The following is a 20,134-nucleotide window of genomic DNA, read 5'->3' as shown; positions in this document are numbered from 1 at the left end:
GAGCAATTCAGTGCTGCCAAATATATCTAAATCATGATCCGCAAGCATGAGAAATTACTATTTGAAATTTACTGCAAAAATTCGTCACGCACCCTGTATAATAGTTTCGGAAATTTCAGGAAAGTCCAAATGCTTCCAGGGAAGTTAAGAAGTCTCAGGAAAACTTCGAGAACTTCACAGGAATCCGGAGAATATCAAGAAAACATCGGGAACTTCGTCTTTTTCTTCATCTTTGCATTTCAAGCTTATTGCTTAACGCATAGTAGCTTATTGCGTGCTCTCAACTTAGTGTTCTAGATGCACTTCCATAGTTATTAATTGAGTGCTTTCGATGCTTGTACCATTTTTGATTTAGTATAATTGTGTGGCAAGTACAATCATACTCTATGCCCAGGGAAGTCGAGAAATTTTCCAACCCGAAAACTTCCTAGGCCGGGAACTTCATTGAAGTCTTGAAACCTTTAGGCGACATCCGAGAACTTCCGGAAAACTCCGAGAAATTTATGAAAAACATCAGGAAAATGCAGTAACATTTAAAAAAAAATTCCGAAAGCTTCAGGGAAGATAAATGCGGTTGCATAAATTTCAGGAAAATAGTGGAAAATTTGGAGAAGCTCCCAAACTTTCAAGTAGTTTAGAGCACGGGTATTCTACAGATGTCAAACCCCCAACATTTAGATTAAATCAAACATTTCAAGCGTAACTATTCAAATCGACGTATCTGCTTTTGTAAACAATCACTTCCATCGACGATTTGTCTTAACTACTAACTCACCCATGCAAACAAACACTATCATCAGGTAGGGGAATCTTTACCCAACTAGCTGCTGTTGTTAGTTTCTGTGAGTGAGCTAGCAGTTGCCACAAATCGTCGATTGAAGTGGCTTGATTTAATCCATTTTGACGTTCTGGTACCTATGTAATTTGTCGTTTCAATACAGAGGCATATTATGATTCAATGGCAAAATTTTAAGTTTGCCTCGATATTCCATTAATACGGAGGATTCAAAAAAACTTCAGAGATGTTTAAAAATCTTCAGAATTTTTTGAGAACATCTCTAGTTCAGCATTTTTAATGAAACTAATACAGTTCGAAAAAGTAGTGTAAATTTCAATATGATTTACGTAAATGGAGTGTCACATATGATATAAGTTTACATTACAAATCATGTAAAGCTCTGAGACGCATAATGCAATCTTGCAAATATTTTATACAAAAACCCATCTTTGTAAACAACATTGCTTTGAAGTTCCTCGTTTGCGTGAAATGAAATATAAGTGAATGAATTTTTATATTTTTTCCCTTGATTTGTTTTCCGTCGATCTTGTTTTCCGTGCTGAGCACCAATACTACCGACGCCAGGGAGACAGCGCCCGCACCTGGATCCTACCTATCGACCCATCAACTCATGAACCGGGGACCAACGGCTTTACTTCCCTTCCGAAGGAAGGCGTGATCAGAGATGTTATGCCTCAGAACATTCCGGCGGCGCCGACTGGGATTGAACCCAGGCCTGCTGGGGCGAGAGGCAATCACGCTTACAACTACACAACCGGTGCTGCTAATTGAATGAATGTTTCAGGATTTCTGTGCAGCGACATCGCGTCTGACCATCACCTTCTAATCGGTAAGATCCGCCTACGCATTGCACGGATCCAGCGGAGGGAGGAGAGGCTCGGATGGCGATTCAACACACACCGACTAGAAGATCAAGCTGTGATAAGATCGTTCGTCGAAGAACTTGAGACCCGAGCAGCGGTTGTTCCGGAAGGTGGCATCGTAGAAGAACAGTGGACGAATGCCTTTATCGAGACAAGTGAGAACAATCTGGGTGAGCTGTGCACTCAGCGAAAAGAGTGGATCACTGATGACACCTGACGACAACCAGAGTAGCCAAGAACGAAGCCCGTAAACGGTATTCGGCTCTAGATATGAAAGTCAAACGCTCTTGCTGGCGGGTCAAGCGAGCGTGGTTAGACTCCCTGGCTGACGAAGGGGAGAAAGCCACAACCACTGGCGATATCCGCATCCTCTACGATATCTCACGACGCCTCAGTGGAGCAAGGATAAATCCGAAGACGCGACTGTACAGCTACTTATCGACCCTATTGACCAGCTAAATCGTTGGTTTGAGCACTTCGAACAACTTCTTCAAGCTTCGATGTCCAATAGACTGATGCAAAATTTGAAATTTCCAAATAGGGTCTTGTTTAGCCTTTCTAAATTTGAACTCGTTTGGTATGAAACTTACTTGGCACAAAACCTTGAAGTTCATTTGGAAAATACTATGCGAAAACCAAGCTTTTTGTTCATTGACTTCAAGTCTTTTCCATATAGCTCTGTTAAAAAAAATTGTATAACTATTCTTATGGGAAATTTTCTCAGCTACAACTTTGTCGAAAATAAAATTTTCAACCATACGTCAATCCAGTGTTCACTCGGCTATCGACAAAAGCAGGCCACTCTCGATGTGTGCCACGCGATCGCCTGTTTTCTTGGCAGCAACCAATGTGTGGTCCTCCTCATTGTTCTTCATAAGCAGTTCTTTTGGTCGATGCCTCGTCGACTTTGTAAAATAACCATTTCGTGATGAGTGTGTGAGTGCTGACCACGTTTTGCGTCCATTACTGCAATGGACGCGCTCTGACCCTCGTTGGCGTAACTGCCATACAATGAAACCACTGGAAGCTGCTCCAATTATGATGGAGCGGAATTTGATTTTGAATAGCGGAAGATAAAGTGTTTATTGTGTTGTACCTTTTGACTATAGTTTTAAGATGTACACTCAGGTCTTTTTTACACGGGGGATACGTACCGTGTAAAAAAAAACGTGTAAAAAACAACCTACGAGATTTTGATTTTTCGCATGCTTAAATGTTTTTAAAACATCGGATTTTGATGCCATTTGTAATTAAAGCATGATATGGTCCATATAGACATATTTTAAAAATTTCTGTATTTACACCAAAAATTGTGATTTTTTTTTTTTAAGTATGCCGTTCGATTACTTATAGCTTGAAACGGATAATGTGATTGGAAGCAAGTCGATAGGTTGTATCGTTGTCGAGAAATCGTTAAAAACGTACCGTGTAAATCGTGGAAAACCGTGTAAAAAAAACCGTGTAAAAAAAAACCGCGTAAAAAAACCGTGTAAAAAAAGACTTCATTGTATTGTATAGTGATCAAAAATCCTCGGCTCTGTAAAGTTAATTGGTTTGAGCCTTATCAAATAAATTAATAAACAAAAAAAAACCATACGTCAATTTAAAAAGTTATTCATTTGAGAGACTCATAATCTTATGGCATGATCAAGCAGCTGTTTTGAAGGCAACACTGTATCCTGCAGTGTAACATAGTAGCCATGATTGTTATGCTCTATTCTACGCGCCAAAAACACCAATATTGCTTGCTGAACAGTTGATTGAGCATAATCATAAAACATCAGTGACTTGAATCATTAATAACTTCTGTTACGTTTTATTGAAAAGTGATCTTCAACAAAGTTGTAGCTGCGAAAATTTCCAACAAGCATAGCCAGTGTTGGCAAAATCATCAACTGATATTTCCCCTCTCATACGGTCTCAATATCACGCGTGATTGGAACAAAATATCATGCTTGATATTATTTTACAAGCTCCTTTGATATTGCGAGACTATTCGCAACATGTAAAAATTAAACTAATTAATTCCGTTGCACATCGGTTTCTTAGAAAGAGAAAGTATAGTAAGTATCTCTTTTTACTCTTAACCGATGGCAGACACGTAGTCACTGCTGCCAGCAGTGACGGTAGCTTCGGGTCGAATTCGGATTTTTTTTCATTGGTTTGTTTTCTGTCGATCTTGTCTTCCGTACTGCGAACCAATGCTACCAACACCAGGAATGTAGCTCCCACACTTGGACCATACCTATCAACCCATCAACTCATGGACCGGGGACCAACGGCTTCACTTCCCTTCCGAAGGAAGGCGTGATCAGAGATTTTATGCCGCAGAAAATCCCGGCGGCGCCGACTGGGATTGAACCCAGGCATTTTGGGATGAGAGGCAATCACGCTTACCACTACACCACTGGCGCCGCTTGCATTAGGATGTAAGGCAACAATCATTAAACTCAAACTAACAACGGTTTGGTAAGAATTGTAGCCGGTGAGTTTTGTTAGCTTGATAGTCGTAGCTACTGCTCACTGCTTTCAATATCATTTCCTTCCTTGTTGGCTTCCTTGTTGCTTTTTGTCTACGAAAATCAAGCGTGATATTGGGCATTGGTGAGATTTGTGCAGAGTGCAGAGTGCAGAGTGATGTGGTGAATTGTTGGATAGATATGAACAGAACAATCGGTTTTCCCATAGTAATTTACATATCACTCTGGTTTGTGCCAAGTCTTTACACCATATCTGGTTTGTGCCAAGTCAGTTTCTTACCAAATGAGTTCAAATTTTGGAAGGTTAACTCTAATTGAGCACTGTTGAGCGGAAATTTTAAATTTTTTATCAGTATAATGTTCAACCAAGCATCAACGTCTCGGCAAGATCCGCCAAGGATACGGCGCATCACTCGCCTCAACCCAAGGCAGGATATTTAAGCAGCTATCCGAAGTATGAAATCCAGCAAAGCTCACGAGCTCGATCGCATATCAGCAGAGATGCTCAACGCTGACCCAATGCTATTCGCACAAATGTTGCGTCGTCTATTCTGTAATATCTGGAACACCGCGACTGGATGCAGGGCGTCTTAGTAAAGTCTCTAAGAAGGGGGATCTGACTGTGTGTGAAAACTGGTGAGGAATCATGTTACTGTGTATTGTTCTCAGAGTTCTGTGCAAAGTTATCCTGAATCGGATACAGGAGAAGATTGACGAAATTCTCCGGCGGCAGCAGGCAAGATTCCATGCCAGAAGATCTTGTATTGTCACGCTCTGGATCATCCTGGAGCAGGTCAACGGATTCCAAGAGTACCTCTATTTGGTTTTCATTGACTACGAAAAAGCTTTCAACCGACTCAATCATCTTCTTCTTTCCTTTATTTAACGTCGGTCTCTGACTCAATCATGAAAATCAGTGGGACGCCCTGAGACGCAAAGGAGTCCCGGATAAAATCGTCAACCTCATCGAAGCTCAGTACGAGGCTTGCATATGTAGAGTCCTGCATAACGGAGCCTTGTCCGACCCTATCCGGTGTGAGGCAAGGATGTATACTATCACCACTACTGTTCCTAATCGTAATCGACGAGATCATGGTAGGTGCAATTGACCGTGTACCGAACCGTGGCCTGCTTTGGTTTGGGTGATGATTTTGCGCTATTCAACGGCGCTATGATACGCAGAGTAACCTAAACGACCTAGCTGAACGCTCCTCTGCGGCGATTTTCACCAACAACGTCAACAAGACTAAATCGTTGGATATCAACATGGACAACCCTTCAGACTATACGGTAGCGGGGCAAGCAGTGGAGAAAGTCGAAAGTTTCCAATATCTTGGCAGCCATATAGCGTCTGAAGGTGGGACCAAGATTGACATAGGTACACGAATCAAGACGGCTAGGGCTGCTTTGGCGAGTTTACGAAATGTGTTGAGATCTAACCAGATAAGTCAACGTACCAAAATTCGGATTTTCAATTCAAACGTGAAATCTGGTGTGACGTGGTGTGTATCAGCGGAGAACACTCAAAAGCTGCAGGTCTTCATCGACCGATGCCTGCGCTATATAATTCGTGCCTGGTGAACAACTGGATCTCGAATGCTGAGCTCCATCGTCAGAATCCGATATCAACAGAAACTCGATAACGTAAGTTAAGGTGAGTCGGCCATATACTAAGAAAGGGCGGAAAAGAAATCTGCAAGCAAGTGCTAGATTGGAACCCGACAAGTCGACAAGAATCTGACCTGGGCTCAGGTCAAGGCAACAGCGAACAGCCGCCCGGATACATAATTAAGGGTGTACAGTCTGAAGTCCCACGGAGGTCAGACGCTGTTTTGGTCGGATTTGGTATCTTGCCATTACGCCCGACCAGTCTTAGACTGGTACAAAAACAACAATGTTGTTTATGTTCATGAAGAGATCCACCCTCCACCATGCCCTTTGGTTCAGTGAGGGTTATGGCGCGTTCTGCCAGGTTGGTCGAGGCAGATTTCAAGTGTGAGTAAGTGATGAACATTGTTATGTGTAATTCACTTTAAAAGGTGCGTTTCATATTTTATCACATGTAGTTCCAAAGAGCCTGAACATTGATACTAATTGTATAAAACACAAGTAAATTCTTCCAGAAATTAGTAGAAATAACATATTTAAAAAAAACTACATTGCAGATCCATTAACTTTAGGAAAATTATGAAAAGTGTTAAAACTTCCGAGGACTTTTGAAATGCAGGGTTGCTTCCACTCACTTGCTATAAAAAAATTATTTTCTGAATTTTGAAATTATTAGATGTTATAATGTTACTTTGTCTTTGTTAGATACAAGTAGAGGTTGAAAGGCAAGTGTTTGAAACATGAAACCTGTCAATTTCACTTCCAGAGTGTTAAAATCAGCAATTTTATGATTCGTGACCGCTCACTCAGAGTGAGCGCTCGCGAGTCGTAAAATCGCTTATAGTGACTATCTGAAAACGAATTTGACAGGTTTTATGTGTCAAACACTTGCCTTTCAGCCTCTTCTTGTTCTAACAAGTACAAAATATCATTATAACATCTAATGATTTCAAAAATCAAAAAAATCATTTTTTTTATAGCAAGTGAGTGGAAGCAAGCCTGCTGAAATGTACAACTTCATGGAACTCCAAATAACTCCAAGCAAGTGTAGATAAGTTCACGAATGTTTAGAGATTTTTATTGAAGTTAGGGATATTCAACTGGAGTGATAAATGGATAATTTAGTTTCGGCTCTACAGTCTTTAAGGCGAAGCTCTAATTACAGTTTTATCATCGCCAACAAGCCCTGATGATGATCCCAACCCCTGGATCGAAACGTTGATGATAATAAAACTGTAATAGGCTTCGACTCAGCTCGCTATAAATGTTGTTTCTCAATCTATGCGGTGGGTCTTGAGCTTTCCAAAAAACATGGTCATCCGGCTTTAAAATATCATGCAAAATGTATCTGAATATAAATTATGCAGGGATTATCCAAATTGAGCCTCAATAACAGTCAATTTTGGATGTAAATTTTTAGTTTAGCGATTCTGATGCCTTTCCTGGTGTTTTGACGTTTTAAAAGTTTTGGCATTTTCAAGATATTTTTTTTATCTATTTGTGTGTTGAGGCCGCTTGAAGTAGGGTAATTGATTCTGGTTGGACCTATCCAAAAACTGATGATGGTTGGACCTTTTTTTTCAATCGCTAGTTTAGACAATCTTTGCTAATTTTTTATTTTCAAAGATCACTTTACTATCATAAAAACTCTTTTTCTTCAATTTGCATGAGTGTTTTATTGAAAAAAAAAACTTCAAAACAATTGAGTTTCAATGTGTTTTCAAAACAGTTCACTTTCCACGCATTAGCTCGTCATCATGCCTTACTTTCAAACATACAAAAAAGGAATATTTTTTACATTTATTTTTATTTTCATGCAGTAAAATACCGCTTTAAGGTGTAAACAACACGTTAGTACCGCCATTTATCCATTGGTTTCACTAAAATGTTTGAATAATTGACGAAATTCGAATAGATAAATATGATCATGGTTGGACCTACGCATGATGATGGTTGGACCTATGTGTTTCCTAAGACGACCGCTAGGTGCGCTTCGGTTTGTCTACATCCTTCATGCGCAGCTGATTTGAAATTTCGATTTCGTTTTGGCCGAGTGATCAGTTTCTTCGATTGAAATAATGGCCAAAGAAAAGAGTTATACGGTCGAAAATCTTCAAGAGGCTGTTCTTTTAGTAAGAAATAAATCACCTTCCGCGTATCAGGCACAGAAAAGGTACAATATTCCGAAAACGACATTTCACGCAAAAATTATGGGAAGCCACGGCAAGAAATATGGAAGGGAAATAGGGTTGAGTGTTGATTTGGAGAAACAACTAGGGGATTGGGTTTGTATGTGCGCTGCTTCTGGCAGTCCCAAGACGACCAAACAGATCTTGGAAGCTGCTAAAGACCTTGCGTCACTAGTTGGGCGTAAATTTAAAGTAGGAATTCCATCGTCAGGTTGGCTGAAAAGGTAACCACCGATTTCCGAACAACCACGAAAGTGCCGAAAGAATCTGTTAATATGAATTTACATTAAGCACTTCTCATACACCTTCTGTGCGTGAATTAACTTGAAATAAAATGTAAACAAACTAAAAATTGCTACCTGAAACTTATTTCCGAAAAAAAAAAAACTTTAAAACCGGAATTAAGTTCTGATATTCTGTCATTTTAAGCCCCTAAATTCCCCGGGGGCACCCAGAACATGCCCGGAAGTGGCCAATGTGGTCCAAGGCACTCAATTTTGTTATTTGTCTTGTTATCGAATTTGGAAGTAATGTGAAGTGTCGTATGATAGGTTTTATTCCTTCCATGTCAAAATTAGCTCCATGTTCCATGTAAATGATTTCCGAGAAAATGAGCCATGATTAATAGCTAATGCGTGGAAAGTGAACTTTTCTTAAAAAACGAAGTTAAACTCAATTTTCTTGATTTTATTAAATAGCAAATTCATAAAACTGTATAAAAAGGATTTGTTCATGGTACCAATAAGCTCTAAACAAAGCTTTTGAAAAAATATGGGTCAAACTAGCATTTGCAAAAATAGGTCAAACCATCATCATTTTTTAGGTCCAACCAAGATCAGTATAGGTCCAACCAACATCATAATTCTTTGCCGAATAAAAACGTTTTATAAAATCATTTGGTCATAATATTTAATTATTTATGTTATTATTAGAAACAAGAGAGGTAGATCTTTCCCCTAATCACGCAATTTTCATAATTATATGTTTAATTCATAAAAAAAAATACGACATGAATGTTGACGTCGTGTGAAACCGGCCTAAATAGGTCCAACCATCATCAGTTACCCTACCTCTAGATTTCTCAAACTAACATTCTTCTGGTGCCTTAACCAACATATCACTCATCAATCAACGACAAAGCAATCGCAAAGTGTCGCAATCCGTATTCAATGGCTGACTGGTTGGCAAATTAAATATAACATGCTATTATGAATAAATTACAATTTAAACATCGAGAATGCAATTTTAATTATATCAGTTCTGCTATGAGTTGCTGAACAGTTATCGAACTCATTTTCACGTGCACTCCAGAAATTACTATCCACTCTAGGGAAGCGGTTGGTTTGCTTTAAGTGGTGGTTCCACAGACTGTGGTAAAATCAATTGGCTTTATTACTTGAAACGAGTTTTTATTGCATTTTAATGCAATTCGACGTTCATTGATTGCCATTCATGATGACCAGAAATGAACTAGCAACAGTGAATCCTGATAGTAAAACCAAAAACAAACCAAGCAAATTGAAATTATGTCTTGCTCCGGTGGAGACCTTTTTGGATGTGTTTTTCTCCCACGGAGCCTTGCACGGAATTACCTATTTGGGGAAGTCTCTACTCCATTCATTGGAAAAGTGAAGCGTCATAATACCATGGATGGACTGAATTGAAAACAGAAAGGATGTATTTTTTTTTTAGAATACTGTGGCTAGTGCTGATCGTCGTATCGCTATACTTCTGTGTTACGTTGAGTTTGGAATCTTGGGAACGATTCCTCACCAAAAGTACCGTTGTGGTGATTGAAAAGGATAACTACTATTGGAACATTTCCTTACCGAGTTTGACGATATGCCCTATGAACCGTATCGATCGGGAGCTGTTTGATGAATTTAGCACGTAAGTACTGTGTGAAAATGCCACATATGAAGACTATACTTGAATAGCAATTTGTAAACTGAATATGATCAAAATTAAGCTGAATGGTCAGCAATGAAGAAATTTCAGAATGTTCCGCCTCGCTACATCGAATATTATTAAAATTATAACAAAACAAATATCATCATGTTACCGTTTCTTAAAGCCCATCCAGAGGTAAATGGTTAGATGCCTCACCGCAACCCATTTCTTCAGCATTCGAACATAAAAATAAATATGCACCCAAACAAACGAAGAAAGAAAGCTCAAATCTATGAAAACGAACGCTTGCGGAAAAATTTCTTCCCAAAAGAAAACGCTCGAAACGGTGGTGGACGAAATGCAATAAAACAAAAGTTTATGACATTAATTTAACTGCTTTCTGATGTTCCACCATGCCACGTTGTCGCAATTTGAACTCTCCGGCGGGTGTTCTCTGGAACTCGCCGGCACCCAAAACGGTTCAGCGACCGACCGATTGTGCTCTCAGGAGATTTGCACAAGATTTACGGCATGGACCTGCGAAAGTTATGAACAGAACATTGAACAAAATGAGCGGAAAATCGAGCAATAACCGGGGGTTTCTTAGAGGAAAACGATTGGAGTGAAAATTTCATTTGCTTTCGTCTTTTCGTATGTTGTTTGGCAGCTTCCGGGTGGGAGGGAGAATTTGTATCCCCAAGTTTACTACATACGGTCGTAGTCAATGAAAACAAGCTACGCATAGTGAAAGCAGCATTACCACTTTATTAAATTAGTTCACATCCTTTCGTTGCAGCCGGACTTACATTATGGAAGACGAAAAGGAAGAGGTGTTCGAATTTATTGAATCTCTGGCAAATTCCACCTACATGAACTTTGGCAACATCAAGGGATCGGCGAACATCGATGTGAGTATGGGACGCTTGGATTTTGCTTTTAATTTATTAATGTCCAATTCTAACAAATACCAACAGTTAAGACTAGTTAAGACGTTTAGTTATAGACTTCATAGGCACATGATTACTATTAGTAGTAAACTAATTCTAAAATTTCAACCATTACGAGCAAGCTGGCTCAACGTCTCTAAACATGTTTTTTTAATGACTTTGTTCGATGAACAACGGGCTTTGTTTTATTGGCCTTAAATTCATACTGGTGAAGAAAATTGGGCTAGAATGGGCTCATTTTGAGATTCAGAAACCGCATCGAACATACGGGTTGAAAAATGCAGTATCTCAAAACTCCAAGCATGTGGAGTCAAACTATTTCCAAACTATTGGCATATTATTGCGTGCTGTCAACTTAGTGTTCTAGATGCACTTTCACAGTTATTAATTGAGAGCGTTCGATGGCTGTAGCATTTTTGCACTAGTATAATTTCCGTACAATTATACTCCATGACGAGGGAAGTCGACAAATTTTCCAACCCGAAAAATTTCTAGACCGGACCGGAAATCGAATCCAGCCACCTCCAGCTTGGTCTTGCTTTGTAGCTGCCCAAGCAACATTGCAAGTTTTATCAAGGTTTTATAAAATTCTACAACTCTAAATAATGGTCTAAAGAACCTTCATAAGACCAGAAATGTTACTTGGGTGTGCATTTATCGACTGAGCTAAGGGAGGGAAAATGATATGAAGAATTAATATATTCAGAAAAGTTTTAGAAAATATCATCAGAAGCAACTTAGCACAGGACGCCATCTATCTATTTGCATAAGCATAGTCAGTTTTCTACACAGAGGAGAGCAATTTTGTTGAACCTAAGAAATATCATACAATTATTTGTATTGATCCTACAATTCTCTCATAACTCTCAATAGTTCTCACAAAAAGTTGTTTGATTTTCTCTCCATAATTCTGTATAAAATACCCAAGAGAAACCAGCAACTCGGGTCAGCTAAGAGCTGACAAAGTATTCACTTCAGAACAGTCCTGAAGTTTTACACAGATTTGTTTTGGAAACCTCCTAAATTTTCCCTAGAAGTTTTGGTCAGCATTATCTTCGAATGATAAAAAAATATTAATTTGCCTTCAGAATTTTCTTGGAACACTCTTCCACTCTTCCTTCTTTCGGAATTCCGTTGAAACTCTCCTAAGAATTGCCTTGGAATTTCCATTGAACTATCCTTAAAATTCCCTTAGAATGCAATTTCTGGAAACTCTTCTAAAAATTGCTTTCCGCTCCAGAATTTGTTTAAAGTAATCTTCAGAGTTCGATTCTCTTAGATGTATGCATAGTTTTCCTTTAATTTATCCTTAAAATTTGTTCCGGGTCATTTGGCCGAATGCCGTTTGGTTGAATGGCGTTTGGCCGAATTTTATTTGGCTGAATGCCGTTTGATCGAATTCTGATTGGTTTGATTCGATAATTGATTGACGATCATTAAACGAAGATTTATGCGACTTTATTTCTTCACATGCTTACTAACTTGAGTAAAGAGAAATGTTTTATGGTGGTGAACTCCAACTGGTATTATCCCCGTATTATGGTATACATAACTGGTATTATGGTATATATAACTAAAAGTTTATCTTTAAAAGAATAATAAATCCATAGACAATATAAAATTTCAGTTTCATACAATATACAATTTAACAAAAAATCTCATATTTATAATGTCAATAAACCAGAAATATGGAAAATAAAAAAAGTCCACGATCGCCACATTCTACTAAGCTTTGGGTTTGGGATTTTCTTCTTCTTCTTTCCTTTATTTAACGTCGGTATCTGTTCTGCGATCTAGTACCAATGACCGACGGACGTCGATTGACATCCAAAGACGGTAGGAAGCGGCGCCGGTGGTGTAGTGGTAAGCGTGATTACCTCTCACCCCAGCAGGCCTCGGTTGAATCCCAATCGGCGCCACCGGGATGTTCTGAGGCATAACATCTCTGATCACGCCTTCCTTCGCAAGGGAAGTAAAGCCGTTGGTCCCCGGTTCATGAGATGATGGATCGAAAAGTAGGGTCCAGGTGTGGTAACTGCCGCCCTGGTGTCGGTGGCATTGGTGCTCAGCACGGGAAACAAGATCGACGGAAAACAAATCAAGGAAGAAAAAAAGACGATAGAAAAGGATTTTGAGGAAACTTATTAGAAAATCTGGGAATGTTATAGAACTACAGAAAAATTCGATAAAGTTCTGATAAATGCGCAGAAGTGGAAACTTTATTTAAGTTTGAGAAGCTTTGTAGAAGTTAAGGTAACATTATTTTATTACAGGCAAGCTCATTATTGATCGGGAACCTTCATATCATTTCAGGGCTCCTTTTAAGCCCCATGGTCTTGGAATAGTTTTGAAAATTACGCACAAATTCAAGAAATTTCGTTCGTGAAACTACGCGGAAAATCAACGAAGAACGTAGGAGTACGGCACACTTTGTAGAAGTTTTGCGAATTTCGTAGCATTTTGAGGAGCTGCGTAAAACTTCATATAAGTGAAAGGAATTTTGTAAAGTTCAAGGAATTTTGTAGAAGATCTAAGGATAGTTCAATAAACGTTTATGAACTTCAGAGATCTTCGCTTCAGTATAGGGAACTTCATTGCAGTTTTTCGGAGATCCTTATTAGCAAATACTCCATGAACTTCTTGGAGGTTTTGGGAACTTCGTTAAATTTCAAGGAACCTTCCAGGTGTTCAAGAATATTTGTAGATGCTGGGTGCCTTTTCAGAAGTGCAAAGATGTTCAGAGATCTTCTTAGAATTAAGAGAGATTAACAAAGCATGGAATTTGGAATAAAATCAGGGAACTTCGTAGAAATTGAGGAAATTTAGTAAAACTTAAGGGAGTTTTGTAGATGTTCAGGAAACTTTGCCAAAGATACTGGTTATACTTTCAAGCATCCTTCCTAGACAGCAGAAAATATTCAAAAGATCACCATACAGACGAAGATATTAGTAAAGTTTTCTGGGTATTTTTCCAAGACTTTGGGTTGATCAAGTTCTGAGGATCTCCAACTATTTAAAAATTCTAGTTTCTTTCAAGACTGTAGGTTGTTCAGCAAGTACTGTAATCTGGGGGCAAATTGATCATTATGTGTTGCACTTTTAATTGTCACGTACTTAACGTATCTTTAGAGAATATCTTCATGAGACTCCAATGATTGCCTTAATGTGTTTTAATAACAAAAAAAAATATTATTGAATGAATTTCAATTTTATACAGCTGACGTTAAGTAGCATACAATATCAACATCCAAACAAACGATGATTGGACTGCAAAGATTGATGTCATTACCATTCAAGTAGCATTTTTTATTAAACTAAGTGATCGCGCACGGGAGAGATCCCTACGTTGTGTTTATGATCGTTGTGATAGGCACGGAGATGGAAATAAATAAAACACACAGTTTGCTTGACCGTCCTGCCATGGCGGAGGTATTCGAGATACTATATTGTTTTCTACATTTCTTTGTATAGTAGTTACAGTAGGTAGGGTAGTTGTACATATAGATGACGTTGCACAAACACTAAGTGTCAATGAATTCGAATTATTTAATAAATTGCGGTAGAATGTTTCATATATCAAGAAATCCAGGGCTTATCGCAAAATTGCCAGTGTATTTGAATGACATCTATTTTTGGCACAAGGGTTTTAGCATCTAAATCGGATTCAGGGAACCCACATTCAATAAGAAAAATTACTAGAAATGCACCGGGAAGCCATTTTAGGGGTTGATCAATTTCACCCCATATCGATATTTTCAAATTTAAGATTTCAAAAATTTCCTAAAAATTAACAAAGCATCCAAATACTTTTGTAAAACTAAATTCAACTATTATCTTATTACAAACAGGGACACAATCATTCAAGTTAAGAGTTCATTCCTTTCGATTAGAATTAAAGTTAAACCTTGATTGACTCCGAATGTTTGTTGCATCGAATAATGCTTTATTACTTCCTTTCTCTTCAAATGTCAGAATCATGACAAATTATAGCCTGACTTTTCATAATTTTTGACAGATGTCAAATTTTTTCAAACATTATCCTAAGTTCTAAATGCATGAAATTTATTCCGTGTGCCCTTTACCATGTTTAAAATTCAAACTCCTAGAATTTAATTTTGGTTCCTATGTCTGAGATTTTACTGATGATTAAATATTCAAAATAAAAAAAAGTTAGTTACAAAATGCATGGAATAACCTAACTCTGAGCATTTTCTTATTTTGAGATGCTTAAATTTTTGCAATCCGGACGCTATGTGATTTCATTACAAAAGGCATGAACAAAGGATCATTGCTTGTTCAAATTCAGTAAGCTTTAAAGGCTCCCCTCAAATTTCTAATGCAACATATTTGAAAAAAAATCCTGAAAATTGATTTTAGTACTGCATTTTTGCATTTGAATACGGTTGACAAACATGCAAGATACCTTGCTAAAACATAATTGAAATGGGTTGAAATATACTTTTACGTTTTGGGTTAACTCCTCTTATTAGAAGTTTTATTATTCGTTTCATTTATTCGTCAAATTTGAATGTGGTGTGACACAAGAAAAAGGATTAATTTGTTCATGCCCAAATGCTTACTAATCACTGATTTGCGCTTTAGAATATTCCACTAGAAACCCAACTCACAAATGTTATGAACAACCCTATTCTGCATCTGTGTATCTATCTGAAAGCACTGAAATTCACTCCCACCGTGCAGCGCATCCTTTCGATGCTTCGAGTTACGCCAAAGGATTACATGATGCTTATCGCCAATCTGACGAAGGACCTTACCCGGCGTGACCACCAAGAGCTGCGGGTACGCAGTCTGAACAACCTCGAGTACATCCTAACGGTTCAGACGCTGACTGAGTACGGAATTTGCTACACCACCAATAGCTTCATCGCACCCAATTTAACGACGAGGTAATTTGTTTGTGCTTTATAACCCGGTACACACTCCATCAACAGGCCACCCAGCAGCAGCGGTACGGTACTACCTACATATACCGACGTCGGCCAAGACCGACCACAACCCAACAACCAACAAGACCTCACTGTATAGATGGGTTCCCATTTCTCTTCATCTTCGCACCTCATAAAGCTATGAGCATTCTAGGTTAGGTACCGTAATGGTAGTCCTTCTAGGTGGCACGATTATTCATGATTTAATGACAAAGATACTCCTTCCACAAGCCATCTATCCTAGAAAGAAAATGAACCCGGTATCATCCAGAGTGATGAACTGAATGGTAAAGCCATTAATTGTTTACACTCAACGTTAACTTCACTAGAATGCACCTAATGTTCTCTCCATTACGTCGAAATAAAATCAAACTGAAGAGAACGCCTCAAACTGCCTAATCAGTTTGATAAATGTTTATTTTAAATTTTCCTTAATCGAATAGATGCTCTTTCTGATGTCAGTCTATATCTATCTAAACCTAGAGAGGGAAAATGAAGAATCTAGTTCAGTGGTGATATTTTCTCGTTTTGGTCGGTTTAAGCGGTAAGAATCACTCCCCTCAACAGGGTGCCTTCCATTCATTTTGACTAAAAAAATGTTTTAGGAAATTATGGAATAATACGATATTATGATGTTATTTTGTATGTGTAAAGAACAAGACCAATTTTTAAAGTTTGTGTTTGACACATAAAACCTGCAAATTTAGCTTTGACAGAGCCACAATGAGCGATTTTCTGATCGCCTCTCGCGAAGAGTGAAGAGTGAAGAGTGGGTGAGATAAATGACAAAATCGCTTATTGCGACTCTCATGCAGCAACATTGGCTGGTATTATGTGTCAAACACAAACTCCACAATATTTTCTTGTTGCTTACACAAACAAAATATTATTATAATATCTTATTATTCCATAATTTTATAAAACATTTTTTTTTGCCAAAATGAATGGAAGGAACCCTGCCCCTCAAACACTCTGAAAGCAGGGATTTGATGTAAAGTGTGGTCTAGTAAGAATCCATAAGAACAGTTTACACGGTGTCTTTATTAGAATAATATAACAACAAAAATAGGTATTCCCGAAAACTTCACAATTGAGAAAAGAGGACGATTCCCGTCATTTTTAGACTACTAATGATATATTTCATTGGGGCACTTTTAAATACAAAATATAGGTTTAACGTTTATTTATATGGGCCTTTTTTCTTACAGTCTATTTGTATGTAAAATACCGAGACTTTTTTTGTTCCAGACCACCCGATGAAACCTCGAGTACTCGATGTTAAATTTCTGCCATATTGAGAACAACTAAGTTAAAGATCGAAAGGTTATTTTTTAAACTTTTCTGAAACAATTCGTTTAACAAAACTATTGTTGGCGTTGTCAGTGAATAAAAACGGTGAACATTTAGCAGGGATTGTAAAATCACACTTTTATGTTGAAGTACGTGCTGAGCAGTTCCACGCCAAATGACGAATTGAAAAAAAAAACTCGATCTTCTTCGATTTGCATAAAACCTTGCATTATTGTGTGTTAGGGTAATAATTCAAATTTTACAAGAATTCAATCATTTTGAATGTTGTATTTTTTCACAATGAAGTCTTTGTATTTTTTCAATAAACTGTAGCACGAAAACGTTGTCCAAGGTGCATCCCTTAGCTCAGAATGTAAAGGTGCAGCTACAAAGCAAGACCATGATGGTCGTGGCTGGGTTCGATTCACGGTCTGGCCTAGGAATTTATCGGGTTGGAAAATTTATTGGATTCCCTTGGCATAGCGTTGTGATTGTACTTGCAACACAATTATACGAATGCAAAAAAAATGGACAGGCGTTGAAAGCGCTCAATTAATAACTGTGGAAGTGCATCTAGAACACTAAGTTAAGAGCACGTCATAAGCTAATATGCGATAAGCAATAAACTTGAAATACGAAGAAGAAAAAGAATAAGAAGAAGACTTCTGATCTAAATAACGTCTACATGGTATTTTTTAAAGTAATTTTAAGTAAAATAAAAAAATAAATTCTACGATTTTTGTCAATTTTTAAGTTTACTTTTCTTAACATTTTTGCCAGAGTCGTCATTTCAATCAGAAGTGCTACTATTTATTAAATAATGTCAAAGACAACATTTTGAAGAAAAAAATGCTTGATCCAAAATGACCGATTGTGTGCAAAAATGTGAATGATTAACCACAGACAAACAGACATAACACTGGCAATTTGTTCATCGAACACGCATTTAACGGTCAATTTAAATGTTTTTAGTTGGTAATACCGCCACCTGTGCCGCGCATAGTCAATAACCCTTGCGTTTGACGTTTACACACTACCGCCATCTGTTCAGCGTACTACCCATCACAGTATACTCAACAGATGGCGGTAGTGTTTTAGCAACGATGTTTTAAATTGAAAAGTATTCAATGTGTTATGTCTGTTTGACTGTGGATTAACCATAACACATAATTATGCAAATTTTCATGCAAATCGAAGAAGGTCGAGTCTGAATTTTATTTTACATTATTTTTATCCTATTTTGGCCTGGAACTGGTCTGCTAAAATATGAAAAGAATCAAATGGGACATTTTGACTACCTAAGTTGTATTTCGGACATGTTACATTAGATGGTTTTTCTCAACGACATAACCAGGCCTGCCATGTGGGTTACTCAGGAGGCCGATGAAGCACTTCTCGTATTTTCTGACCGAAATCCGAGCCAAATTGAGTACTTTATCTAACTGCGCCTATACCATCACTTTAGTCTGGGTCCCATCTCATTGCTCTATTCCAGGTAACGAGAAAGCGTTATTGTATCGCTATGGAAGGCGATATTTTTGATCGATAAATCACCTTTGCAGAATTTTTCTCAATTACCCGTCAGCAAGTCCTCACCAACTGGCAACAAAAATGAGCCGTGACTTTATACGTGTCATGTCGAGGCTCATGTCCAATCACTGCTCGTTAGATTCGCATTTCTTTTGAATCGGGCTCGCAGACAGCAATTTGTGCGTTTATGGTAGTGGTTATCACGAGATCGACCACGTGCTTTGGTCATGCACCCTTCATCCGAGTTATCCGCATCCCTCAGGGCCCGATTAAAACAACCTATGCGGCCTGTTAGAGACATCTTGGTGAGCCGAAATCTCGACTATTGCAATTTAATTTATGTGTTTTTAAAACGGATATATCTGAGGATTTAGTAGTTAGTGTCATCTTGTGTTCCCCCAAGTTGTTAGCTGCCCATTGGTGTACCCCCATGTTTGTCTTTTTATCAGTTTGCCGCTTAGTTCGAGATCAAGAGCACATTGCTCTCCAAACCTTGTGTTCTCAATGTCTACCCTGCCATCCATTTGTTACAATTTGTTACCCCTAACCTCGAGAAAGCCACGAGTAAGCGACCCCGTTAGGTTTAAGTAATTTTGTAATCTAAACAATGAATATCAGCTCCGCAAAGCTACGGAAAATGAGCCTGGAAATAAACGCATTATATAAAAAAATGTGGGTTACTCATGGTTACTCCATGCTCTCCCATAATCCAGGCTGCACGATATTTTTTTAAATGTTCCCACAATTTACCTCAAGTTCTCTGGATTTCTGTGATGTTATCTGGACTTCCTTGAAATTCTCCAGGTATCCCTGAAATTCTCAGAACTTCTTGAAAGTGAAATTAGTTAAATCACCTTAAATTTTTCGAAACTTTTCTGAACTTCCCCAATGCATTGCAATGTTCCAAAAGTATGTTGATTATACTTCTCTGAGATTCTCGGCATTTACTTTCAATCCTCGTAACGTCTATAAGTTTCCTACAATTTTCATAAAGTTAATGGGACTGATCTGAAGCTCTACAACCTTCCCCGAAGTTTTTGAAACCTAGCATAAATATTAACTAACCACCTGATGATGTTCTTGAAACTGCCCTGAAATTAGTGAAATTATAATAAAGATCCCTAAACATCGCTGGGCTTTCGTGAATTTATTGGAACTTCTGCGGTGTTTAAGTTTTTTTTATGTTCATTTAAGTTCCCTGGACTTCTTCAGGCTTCGCTGAAATTTTCGAAACTTTTTGAAGGATTCCACTTTATTTGATGGGAGCAAAACCTTTCTCATTTGCTGGTGAAATTTTCCCACACTTTTTTTATCACAATATTTTTTTTTTTTGATTTTCCAAGGAACCGATTGACATTTTGAATTGTCTATACAGAGTGCATATACATGAGGTGGCCCAAATAAAATCAAATTGTATTTTATGATCGTAGAACATTTTACACAGTACACTTGAAGGCAGATTTTTTTTTACAAACGTTTGTTTTTTGGTTTGTCTAGGCAAAATAACGAAAATAAAAATTGAATGTTTGAATCGACCTCTCCGATCTAGATGGGCAGTTTCGACAACTTCAGGAAATTTTCGAGATCTTAAG

At 38.0% G+C, this 20,134-nt stretch overlaps 1 protein-coding gene across 1 annotated transcript in view; it reads left to right on the top strand.

The window, feature by feature from the left end:
* Nucleotides 1–9,768: 9,768 nt before the first annotated feature.
* The window catches only part of LOC135709891 (sodium channel protein Nach), a 44,684-nt gene continuing 34,318 nt past the window's right edge, over nt 9,769–20,134 (top strand). Inside the window, exons 1-3 of the mRNA XM_065232340.1 lie at nt 9,769–9,829; nt 10,626–10,737; nt 15,478–15,683. Of these exons, the coding sequence (XP_065088412.1) occupies nt 9,789–9,829; nt 10,626–10,737; nt 15,478–15,683 (359 nt within the window). The 5' untranslated portion in view covers nt 9,769–9,788. The remainder of the gene's footprint in view (nt 9,830–10,625; nt 10,738–15,477; nt 15,684–20,134) is intronic.

Source organism: Ochlerotatus camptorhynchus, unplaced genomic scaffold (genome assembly GCF_037179485.1).
Source record: "Ochlerotatus camptorhynchus isolate MF236.1 unplaced genomic scaffold, CSIRO-AGI_Acam_v1.1 ptg000367l, whole genome shotgun sequence".
Classification (NCBI taxonomy): domain Eukaryota; kingdom Metazoa; phylum Arthropoda; class Insecta; order Diptera; family Culicidae; genus Ochlerotatus; species Ochlerotatus camptorhynchus.
Note: the sequence above shows the minus strand (reverse complement) of the source record. Positions and strands in the feature narration are given on the sequence as shown.